At 50.8% G+C, this 11,883-nt stretch overlaps 1 protein-coding gene across 1 annotated transcript in view; it reads left to right on the forward strand.

Moving 5' to 3' along the window:
• Positions 1-11,681, forward strand: part of LOC144173083 (endothelin-converting enzyme homolog) — a 30,705-nt gene extending 19,024 nt beyond the window's left edge. Inside the window, exons 4-6 of the mRNA XM_077701598.1 lie at positions 1,248-1,552; positions 5,374-5,719; positions 10,238-11,681. Coding sequence (XP_077557724.1) covers positions 1,248-1,552; positions 5,374-5,719; positions 10,238-11,215 — 1,629 coding nt within the window. The 3' untranslated portion in view covers positions 11,216-11,681. The remainder of the gene's footprint in view (positions 1-1,247; positions 1,553-5,373; positions 5,720-10,237) is intronic.
• Positions 11,682-11,883: the final 202 nt, after the last annotated feature.

An 11,883-nucleotide genomic window follows, 5' to 3' on the forward strand; every position in this document is an offset into this window, starting at 1 on the left:
ATGGCGGAGGGAAGGAGCGCGGGTGAGGGCGAAAGGCGGCGAGATCATACAATGGCGCTACCTTAGTAATTTTAAGGATCTTATGCCAGTTAAGCTTGGGGCCCCACCTTCCTCCCATTGTGAAGCGGGCGATGCGTTTGGCATTGAAAAAACACAGGAGGCGATGGCTCACCCGTCGTAGGGCTTAGATTCCAGCAGCGTCGAGGGCTAGCATCACAGCCGGGCTCAACTCCACTAGGAGAACGCGAGGCATAAAAGAAGGCGCGTCGGCGACACACATAGCCTCGTAGCTCCGCGCCGAGCACATCCTTTAGACACCCGCAAAATATGGGTCTGCCGAAGGAGTATGTAACCCCCGTGGAAGAACAAGCGCTGCGCGAACGCCATCGTTCGCTACTCAAGAATATATGAGATGGGTATACGATCCAAATACGACTATCGCGACCGAGCCCCCGCGCCTAAACAGCAGCGGAGAACGAAAGATCTCAAGTACCGCGCTCGTCGCTCCCCCACACGACAGCAGATTCCAGAGGGAGAAGAGCTAGATCAACCCTCACCTCCGCTGTTTCTCCAGCCTTGCGCCACCGGTGTAAGCTGCGCCACCTTTAATCGCCTGATTTCAACTCGAATGTCTTCACAGAAGTATGTTCCCTAATACACGCAGTTTTCTTATCCCTAAATGTAACCCCTTGCGTTCTTCTTTTCACAGCCCGTTGGACCGATACACGTTTCCTTTCAAGCCGCTTACCGAGAGGTTCTCTTATTTACAACACAAATTCAGCTGTGCGCCGCACAGTTATTTTATACTCGGTGACAACTTAAGAACGGCACCGGAAGTTGCCGCTGTGCCTTATCACCGTGGCCGGATGTTTCTCCGCGCGGCGCAAGTAGGGCGTTACTAAGAATATTTTGAACATGGCGTGAGCCGTTCCCGTGATTTTTTGGACATAATATGCTTATAAACGACTCCAGTGACGACAAACAAACTGCGTGAGACAAGGCAGACGATATCACGCATTCATAGCAAACCCCTTTCAAAACGCGCGCGCACTGACGTCACGGGTACGGCGCTTTGGCGGAGTGATACACCACATGAGGTGGTGCCGTTCTTGAGTTGTAACCGAGTATATGTACATATATTCCGACTGATAACCTCGCTGTGTGAATAAAAGCTATGTTCCCGAAGTCGTGTAACGTGCTTCAAATTACACTGTGCCAATAATTGTGTTACGGACGCCTTCCGCCAGATCCGTCTGGCCCCGGACCCGCGCAACGAGAGCCGCCGCATTGTGAGCGTGGCTCACAGCGAGTCGCTGCTGAAGTGGAAGCGACACCGAGAGCAGCTGCTGAGCCCGCAGGCCCTGGCCGACTGCATCCGCAGCTTCGTCAACGTCCTCTCCGGCGACAATAACGCGCCGCGCGAGAAGGTGGCCGCAGCCCTGGTTAAGATGGACGTCGACGTCACCACCAAGATGGCCGCCTCGGCCGCGCTTTCGCTCGGGAGCGACAGCTTCGTGACCTTCGGCCAGATTACCGCCCTGGAAGCCACAGGGTGAGTTCCCACCAAAACTCGCCTGGGCAGCGCCTTAAAGTGTGCTTTTTTGAAACGGCTGTGCTCCTATAGACAAGAAAACAGCGTTCAAAAACGAATGCGATGTTCTCTTTTCTTACTGATCCACAATGCTGTAAGTGCTGAGAGGACTGAACAGGATCAAATGTGTTCCAGGTTTTGGCCGAGGCAGGGCTCACAAGGAGCTAGATGCAACATGACTGGTTCGTGACTCCTGGGGTTTTAGCCACTCTTGTGAAAACAAGATGCGTATCCTCCGTCTGAAGGTTTTTAAAAACTTTTAGCCCGCTGTATACACGAGAAAGAAATAACTTTTTTCTTCTTAGGTGGGTAGTAGACGCGATCAACGCGCGCGCATGCGCATCATGCATATCTGGGGGCAGTAAAAAGTGCCCATACCCGGCAAAATGCCCTGGAGTCGGCTAAGTGAGAGAAGCAGTCAGAATACCCACAAGGGCAGAGCGGCCTACTACGGCTGCCATATTCTATGTAGTGGCCTACTACTGTAGCGCAACTACTAGAATATGGCAGCGCCCTGGAAAAATAAAACAGCGTATTTGCTGAAAACATCGCGCAAAGGCCGTGTTGTATACCCACCTGGGTTATGCGCCATCATTACGTTAAACATGCTAGCGTCGTCATTAAAGCCATCAACCCCGTACCAATGAGGAGAAACGGCATTTGGACAAGTTGACATTTGTTAAACATCTTGAGGGACAGCGCAGTAGACAAATACATGAGAAAGGGAAGAATACAGGATGTCGTTGAAATCACAGCTTGTTTTATTGAAAACGCCACACATAAGTAAATAGTAAGACCAAAGCCACGTGCTTTCTCACCATGACATCGTACTTGGATTACAAACACAAACTAAAACACGCATACTGCGCACAAACTCAGCAGGCGTATACACGCTCAATATTAACTCGTGGGGCGCTCCACGAACGAAAATTCACTATCGTGCTGCTGTGTTATCGGGGGAACCTCTCACACACTATTTCCTTTTAAGGCGAAGCTTTTTACCTCTTCCTTCCAAGCGTTCAGTCGCGACCGTTGGTGCCAACGGAAAACATACGGCAACAAATAAATAAATATACTGGCACCGCCAGGAATCGAAACCGGAACGAATAGAGAAACGGAGCGAGAGCCCGTTGTCTTACCGATTGAGCTACGAGCCCACGCGGAGACAGGGGAGACAGACAGTGCACTCACCGAGCACATCTGCGGGTTTACCCCCTTGCGTTCTCACTGAATGCCATGTAATAGCGTCACGCGACCTCTCGCGCCACTGTGCGCTCCGCCCACGGCACGTGTAGCGGCCGCGTGCGCACCTTGCGCATGCGCTATGAGTTATAAAAATTAAAGGAAGCTCACACCAACTCATGGCATCTCACTTCTTCGCCGTGTCTGTCGCCGATCTCGTCGCCTCCGTAGGCAGCGGCAGAGACGGAGAAGTGAGGCCGTCTAACACCGGGTTTGAGCTTCATTTAGTTTTATAAAAAGTTTCCACTCATGTGATTCACCAATACAACTGAACCAACTACAGTTCATGAATCGTGCATTGATTTTACCTTAGCAAAGAGTGTATCTTTGAGGTAATAACTAGTGTGGTTAGTGCATTTCACTTGTCTCTGGTTTCCCTCTTTGTAGAGCTACGCGTGTGAATTCAAGTGACGTATCATGGGTAATCCTTGTGGGTGTCGTTTACAGCTTCTTTCCAACCGCCTTCACAGGGTGGACTGGCGCATATTTTTTTCTTTATTGAACAGCCTAAATAAGTTCCCTCATGAACTGATTATTGGAACCGGAAGTTATTGAGCATTTTGTCAGCATTCAGGCGGTGCGATGAAACGTAACTAGAGGCAGCATAGAATGGCACAACAGCACGAACGAGACCAATTGACGCCATATTGACTGGGTGAGGGAGCGTTGTGTTACCACTACTGCAGGTTTTTTTTTCATTGCCTGGATGTTTGCATTAAAACTGACATGATTGTTATTGAAACTTTTCAAAAATCGAAATACTTTCTACTTCGTGATACGCTTATCAGAAAGTGCGCCGAGCTGCAGGCAACCCTGGTGTCGTGGACTGCGGGCGGAGGAGGCGGGAGGAGGAAAAGGAGGACCACAACCATGTTCAAGGCCAAAATTAACGTCCCGTGAATAGGGTGGCTTGCCTTTTGAAAGGCTGTGTTCAAGTTCTATCTATAGCAGCTATTACTTGGTGGTCTTCTTTTGTAATCTCGTTAGCTTCTTTCGAATAAAGGTAGAGCCGGATTCCGATTTTGTGACAGAACCCCGAACGCTACGCAGTATGGTAGGCGGTTGTGACCAATCCCCACAGATTAACACCAACCTGCACCTTTGCACTGATTATTGACTGATTATTAATGGTATCCGCTTGGTTACTGGGTGACGACATGCAATCTCACCAGAGAATCTAATATACCTGTGTTGTACTGCTGGTTTAACTCTAGCGTTGCTCTTAGGGCAGGGTCACGGTGTCTGTTACAGGTGGTAGCTGTCCTGGGCAATATTCCCCCTGTGATATTCATCCTTCACTATTCTAATCTCCTTCTAGTCGTTTCGACAGCACAGAAGTTTACTCCCTCGGTGCTACAGGTAATTCCAGGGGCTTCAGGAAGCTGAATATATCCCTCGTATAGCTTTGGATGGATACGCTCACATTCCAACACTATGTTCCGGATAGTTTGTTTCCTTTCCGCAGACCACGCATGCCCCGTCATTTTTGTGTATACTTCCCCACAAAGCTCTTAGTTCTCAAGCAACCTGCTCTAGTCTGAAAAAGCAAAGCACTGGCGTTGGAATTATCGTAGAAATTCTCCTTTCTGATGTCCGATTTCTCCGCCCTGTACTACTGAAATATGGGAGAGAGCCCTGGCGAGCACCGGCCTGGACAATCAGCGTCGTCTGGCCCAGCGGGCTGTCGGCGCCGTCCGCGCTCAGGGCATCTCGGACGCTGGCCGCCTTCAATCCAAGCCCATTTCTTGCTAGTTCAATAAACGTTTGTTCTCTTTCTCCTCGCATAAAAAGTGATCCTTTCAACCGTAGCTTCAGCGCTCTTCTCTTCAACGGATTACAGCACGAAATACACTGCTAAATGCCTCCGAAAGCTCCCCTCTTCTGCTAATAAGAGCAGAAATACTCCGTTAAATGCCTCAAAGAGTTCCCTTCCTAAGGGGAATGTATTAGATACTCCCTCTTAGCGTACTAAATAAAACTCCATATACGGAGCCCGCTAGAGGACAAGCAATTTACTCCCTATCTGGAGTATTTACGCTTAGAGTATTTCCGTCTTTACCTTCTCTTATTTCGTTCCGTCCCGTTCTCGCGCATGCCCTAACACCGTTGTAACTAGCGTCTGTAAATAAAGGCTTTCGGAGTATCGGCCCTCTTTCCTCTCATTGTTATGTGCCGCCAGGATTTTCATTGGTGGCTAATAGTTGTTTTCATATGGGCGCTGCCATTTCGTTTCTGGGCGTCTCTCTCTCTCTCTCTCTCTCTCTCTCTCTCTCTCTCTCTCTCTCTCTCTCTCTCTCTCTCTCTCTCTCTCTCTCTATCTCCTGCGCGGACGCTAGAGCAGACGTTCACACTCTGCCCGTCACAACCGGCGGCGGTTTTACTGGGAGAGATGGCGACACTGTAAGCCAAAAACAAAATGCTATGGCCCCCAGATGCTTCCGGGTGCACGAAGTGGCGGTGCTCTTAAGCGTAGCTTATTTAGTGACGCTAGCTGCAACCTGCACACTTTTCTTCCCCCTTATCCGAAGTTCCTCCGACAGCAACGTGAACGGCGCAGCAGGAGGTGCCGACAACTGGTGGCTGTCGGCCTTCAACGCCGCCCTGGGCGACAAGGGAAACGTGAGCGCCGACGAGCCGCTGTACGCGGCCGACGCGAGCCTTTTCGCGCTCACCCGAGAGCTCCTGGCGGGATACCCGGCGCAGCAGCTGGACTTCTACGTGCGCTTCCACGTGGTGCGCTACCTGGCCCCGTACACCTCGTACCGCCTCGTCGAGGCCCTCTTCGCGCCCGAGAACCACACGGCCGTCACGGTGTACTATGCCGACGCGTGCGCCTACGCCGCCAGTCGGCTCACCTCGTTCGCACTGGCCACGTACGTCTTTAAGGTAACGGCACGCCCTGCTTGTATACGCGTCGATTTGAATTTAAGCGCGTGACGATTCTGCAGCGGAGCTGCCTACGGCTATAGGTTCTGGGGGAAACAATGCGTCCGTGCACGTTAACCGTGTACAGCTGGGTGTAAGTGTTAAAAATGGATGGTATACGGTATAATGTTATAGCTCGAGCCGAAGTGCGTTAGCGTTAGCGTCAAAACAGGTAAAATTGGTGGCGCAGTGGGCTTCGCGCTCGGTAGCCGAGCGGCCGCTGAAGCGCCTTATCAGTTCATCCTTGGACTAGCTTATTAGTAGCTAGGGCCCAGGTCGTTCGCTCCGAATAGGAGGAATGCCGGGGCGAATGTATGCGAAAGCCTCCCTTGTGTGTGCAAAGAACATCATCATCACCATCATCATTACCAGCCTATCTACGCCCACTGCAGGGCAAAGGCCTCTCCCATTAATCTCCAATTACCCCGGTCCTGCGTTAACTGCGACCAATTTATCCCCGCAATGTTATTGCTCTCTTCTGCCCATCTAACTTCCTGTCGCCCCCTGCCACGCTTGCCTTTTCTAGGGATCCGCTCTGTTACCCTTAATGATCAACGGTTATCTTGTCTTCACATTACATGCCCTGCCCACGTCCATTTCTTCTTCTTAATTTCTACTTAACACGCGTTTGTCCGTAACACGAGTTTGTTCCCTGACCCACTCTTCTCTCTTCTTGTCCCTCAATTTTAGACCTATGATTTTCCAAAGCAAAGAACATATCCATTCCAAAATCCAAGTGCAACCGACTGCAGTTTGCCGTAGCGACCATAAACCAATGATCAAATTTTTAACACGTATATAAATAAACGACAAATTAACAACGAAATTTGTGTACGTGTCTCTATTCAGTCAATACAGAAATTAAAAAAAATACCTCAAAGTAGTGATCAGCAAAACAAACATCTTCGCTGGTCTCCCCTCTTCACGCAGTGGGAGGCGCTCTAGTTTTTCAAAACTATGGATGGCCGCTTGTAGATGGGAGTGGCAAAGACAGCAAGAATAACATATCGTATATAACAGAAAGTAGCGGTTATCCCTCCATACTGGCGGTTATCGTCTGCTCCAAGAAGATTGTTATGACCAATACTTGGATCTTCATGTTGTGTATCGATACGAAGCGCTCAATAATTGAGAGTAAAACTGCCCGTCTAATTGTTACTTCAGGCGTTGTACTGCTGAGCACTAGGACAGAGGTTCAATACCCGGCCGCGGCGGCCGCTTTTCTGATGGAGGCGAAAAGCAAAGACGCCCGTGTGCACGAGATTTCGGCGCACGTTAAGGATCCCCAGGTGGTCAAAAATTAATCAAGAGCCCTGCACTACGGCGCGTCTCATCGCCTGCGTTGCATCGGCGCGTTAAACCCTACGATCAATGAATTTCTTACCTCAGGTAGGTTTACGGCTTGGTATTTTAATGCGCTGAACTGACTGCTTAATTATACCGCATAAGGTACAGCTCAAGTCTTTGGGCATTGCAAAGCAGGTGCATCTGACCTAGGATGAAAACTCCAGCTGTTGGCTTGGAAGGATCCTCTGAGAAGGTATGCGCCTCTCCATGCGATAGACCCCAACTGCTGTTTCCGGCATCCTCGGGGTCTGCCCAAGCGCACTGAAGGCGTGCTACACCGGCTGCATCTTAACGTTACATACACCCGAAGCTTCTTATTTAAGCTGGGCTGGGTAGAGTAGCCGTGGTGTCGAGTGCTCTACTACTGACAACATTACACACATTTTAAGCCGCTGCCCACGATATGCTAGTCAACGGACAACAGCATCGAAGGCACTTGTGCGACTCCGACGTGGAGGTGCTCTAGAAGTCTCACACACTTCCTTGGACCCTGGCGAAATCGTGACGAGGCAGTGCTGGGAACAAAGACTCTGCGTACTTTTCTTGCGGAAGCAGGGATTGAAGAGGTCCTGTGAACCCTCTGACCATATACGCTTTATATATGTGTACATTTCCCCCTTTTAGATGCGACGCATCTCTTGCTCTCGGGCTTGTCCCTCCTGCGTCGTCGTCGCGGCGTCCGTCCGCATCCCTCCTCCGTTCTTCTCTCCCACAGCTGTGTGCAACACTCTCACTCCGGCTCATTACCATACCACAGCTGGCGCGCTTGTTTGGCGCGCGCTTCGCTGCGTTACCAACTGCTCCGGTGCGCGCAAGTTCGCGCATGCGCGACACTCCTCCGTTGTCTCCTCTCCTTCAATCCCTGTGAATATAAAGCGGGTATCGCGCCGCGGCGGTTCAGCCAAGCGCTCGCTCTCGCACTGACGTGACCTTGCTTTGACTACTTCGTTGAACCCCCCGATGCGTCGCATCACACCAGGGCTCCCTCGCGGGAAGATGGGCGTAATTTTTTTTAGCACGAACGTGTTTTATATCGGGATACGAGTGACGTCATATCCGTCACGGAAATGACGCCAGTACAACGAAGCAAGCGGCCTGTAAATGGGGCACTCCTGCACACAGGGTCTTCTTGCGGCGAAGCAACCTTTAGGACCAAAGAGTACGTTATACTTAGGGTTGTTCGTTTTCGGGTTTTATATTTTAACACGAAAGTGTTTTATGCCGGGATACACCAAGATTGCACTGACGTCAAATCAGCAAATCATGCTCAGCTGCAGATTTCGCTGCGCATTTCACTTTAATGTTTTACCGATTCCTATGACAGGCGTATCAACCACAATTTTTTCCCTCTATTTCCCCCTGTCATTTCACTGTATTCAACCCTATCTGGAGCAGCAAGCCCTAACGTTAATGGAGCTGACATCCTCAGCTTTCATTAAAGGTTTTTCTTTCTCTATGGGCATTGCCGTGCAGTGAATCGATTGCTGATATCAATGCTACGCGGAGAGTTCCTAGTGACACTTGAGTCAGCGCTATTTGGCGTGCTGAAACTCTATCGAACTCAGTCGAGTTCCTCTGTTGCTTCTCGGCTAATTTCAATTGCTTTTTTTTCTAAATATTCAACATTCATCCACAGAGGAGTGGAGGCGCTACAGACGCAGTAAAAAAAAATTGTACAAGCCGAGCCAGAAACGACTCTTTCGCAACCGCTCCATTGCACAGCTTTGATTAAAGATTACTGTAGACGAGAAGGCACGAACAATCAGTGCTCCTCATGTTAAACGTGAGGAAGAGGGGAATTGCGAATTCTGACAGGTTTAATTCTTTCATACGGGTAAGATGTTGCCATCGCAGTAAGCTTAAAATACCGACACACAGGGGAAAAGTTTGTGTACGGATGCAATAGAGACGTTTTTTTGGAGAAACCGTTGTGGGTATGAAAAATGAAGGAAGCTCACACTAATGTAAGACTTGAAAGTAGCGAAGCTGTGCGCTACAGTAGCGCGTGTTTCCTTATTTTCGTCTGATTGAGGCGAAAAGCAAAAACGCCCGTGTGTACGAGATTTCGGCGCACGTTAAAGATCCCCAGGTGGTCAAAATTATTCAGGAGCCCCCCACTACGGCGCACCTCATCGCCTGCGTTGCGTCGGCGCGTTAAACCCTTCAATCAATCAATCAATCAATCAATCAATCAATCAATCAATCAATCAATCAATCAATCAATCAATCAATCAATCAATCAATCAATCAATCAATCAATCAATCAATCAATCAATCAATCCTCTTTTTCGCCTCACGGCACTGTTTAAACCTCGGCGCTGTACGAGAGACGAACGCTGGATGCTCGTCTTCCTCTATCGCACATGGTTCTGCGCCGCATGTTGCCTCATGGCCTTCCATCATAGCGCGCGCTTATCGCCGCGGCGGCGGCTTCCTCTCCTTCCTCTGACACATCCTGCGCACGGGTTCCGCGCACGTCTCCTTTCCCTCCTCGCCTACCTCTTCCCGTTATCGGGCCGCTGCTCCGTGTCGGGCGCTTGCGGAAGGGGTGTGGTTTGACCTCCAGCGCTCAAGGGCAAAACTAATCACCTCGCGCAGACTGCCCGAGGTAGCGTAGCGTAGCTTGCGCTAGAAATTTCAAACAATGAGCGCCGTTATGATGCAGAACCACGTCCATAACCAGCCATGCAGGCAGCCGTCGCGTTCTCCTTAGCTTTTCTTATCTACACTGCCCATCTACTTCGCAATCTTTGTCTGTGGCGTTATTGCTCCTCCTCCATCCGTTACCGCCCGCTGTGGCTCAATCGCTAAGGCGTTGTGCTGCTGAGCCCAAAGACGCGGGTTTGATCCCGGCCGCAGTGACCGCCTGTCAGATCGAGGCGAAAAGCGGAAGTTCCCGTATGTCGACATTTCGGGCGCACGTCAAAAGCCCAGGTTCAGCTTTGGCACGTTAGGTTACACAGTGAATCAATCTTCTACATCCGTATGTTTTCGCATTGAACAATAGGGGCGGGGGCCGCCTATTTACTATAGGTGCTATCCCACGTCCACAGGACATCTTGAATGGGCGATGTTTTTTTAAACAGTGGCTGAATCTTCGGAGCCTCACGCCGCCTCTTGGATCTTTTGCAGGATATAGTTCCACAGAGTCGTATTGAAGCGGCATACAACAAACTCAAGGCGCTCAAGAACAAAACGGGCTCTGCGGCGAGCTCTTGGACCGGCCAGCCCAGCCTTGTGGAGGAGCGCCTCGGGGCCCTGAGCAGCCTGGTCGCTTGGCCGTCCCGACTGAACAGCTCGGGAGATTCTGTGGACCAGTTCCTGGCGCACCTGCCGGACTTCCGCGGCTACTACGTCGAGATATACATCGACGCAATGGCCGCCATCCGGAACCGGGAGAAGGCCCAGCTGCTAGACCGAACCGCGGGAGCCGGGACCAAGACAGTGCGGGAAGAGGACAGTCCTTTTCCCGGCCTGCGGCCCATGGTCCGCTACAGCCCCTGGTACGCGAGCATCCTGGTCTCCCCCAGCGCCCTCCTCGAACCGCTGCTCGTGAACACCAGCGAGGCGTTCGGCATGGGCGCCTTCGGCCACTTGGCAGCGCACGAGCTGTGGCACGCGGCCCTTGCCGAGAGGCCGCTGGGCATAGCGCCCCAGTCTGACGTCACTATGGAAGAGGAGCAGCTGGCAAGACACAAGTGCGTCGCTGGCATTTACAAGAACGCTGGAGCCAGCAGTGAGCAGGCCGCTAAGGGGGCTTCCGAGAACGTGGCGGACGTCGTAGGCCTCGAGGCTGCTTACGCCGTCTTCCGTGAGGGCAACGGGTCGGCTCCTTCCGAGGACGCCGGCAACGCGACCGACGTCATGGGCTTTACGGCTAGCCATTACTTCTTCGTCGCGTCGTGCTTCAAATGGTGCGCCGCGACTCCCGACGGCCTGTCCAAGACGTCGCTCGGCTACACGCCTCCGAGGCTGCGCTGCAACGTGCCGGTAGCCATGCTGGGCGGAGGAAGCGCCTTCTCCACTGCGTTCGGCTGCAAGCCAGACAGCAAGATGGTCAAGATGGCGGCCGGGGCCAGCTGCATGGCGCAGAACGTGACATTGTTGTAGCGCAGACAAGCCGGCGAGGAGGCGAAATTCGCCGGCTGTCGCCTCCCGAGCTGGTCCCTGCGGAATAGTGTAAAGATTATTTTATTAATTTTAATAGAACGAATTCAGAATGGGACGTTGACTATAGTGGCATTGAGGACTCTTTAATAGCACGTCTTGTCATAAGTACGTGACGAATACTTTCAAATTGCACTGCATGTTTACAAGGCTTCATCATGTGTATGGAAGGCTTTGCGAGTGTAGTGTGCATGGCTGCTACGCCCGGCGCATGGCTTGGCCACAAGAGCTCGCGTGATTATTTTACTTTTTTGCTATATTTTTCTCTTTCACGTAAAGTTTGGTAAACGATCACGTGCTAGTATACTGATGACGTAGAATAGTATCGTGAATTTTAGCGCGCACGAATATTTTATTTGACCATGGTGCTAGGTCAATACTTCGGCCCAAACAGGAGTGTGTATAGACGAAAATAGCCTACAACACGCATTTGAAAGTGAAAAAAAAAACACGCAGGTATAGTAAAAAAGAAATGGACATTTGTCCCCGAACTAAACTCAGAGGCAAGTATTTTTTTTAATGTAGTAATGAAATCACAACACAAAAATAATTTGGTACGAAGCGAATTTCCATTTTGAATGGTTTGAGGTGGAAAACAGTTCTATATAGCT

Source organism: Haemaphysalis longicornis, unplaced genomic scaffold (genome assembly GCF_048455015.1).
Source record: "Haemaphysalis longicornis isolate Haplotype H1 unplaced genomic scaffold, Haemaphysalis longicornis Haplotype H1 scaffold_29, whole genome shotgun sequence".
NCBI lineage: Eukaryota > Metazoa > Arthropoda > Arachnida > Ixodida > Ixodidae > Haemaphysalis > Haemaphysalis longicornis.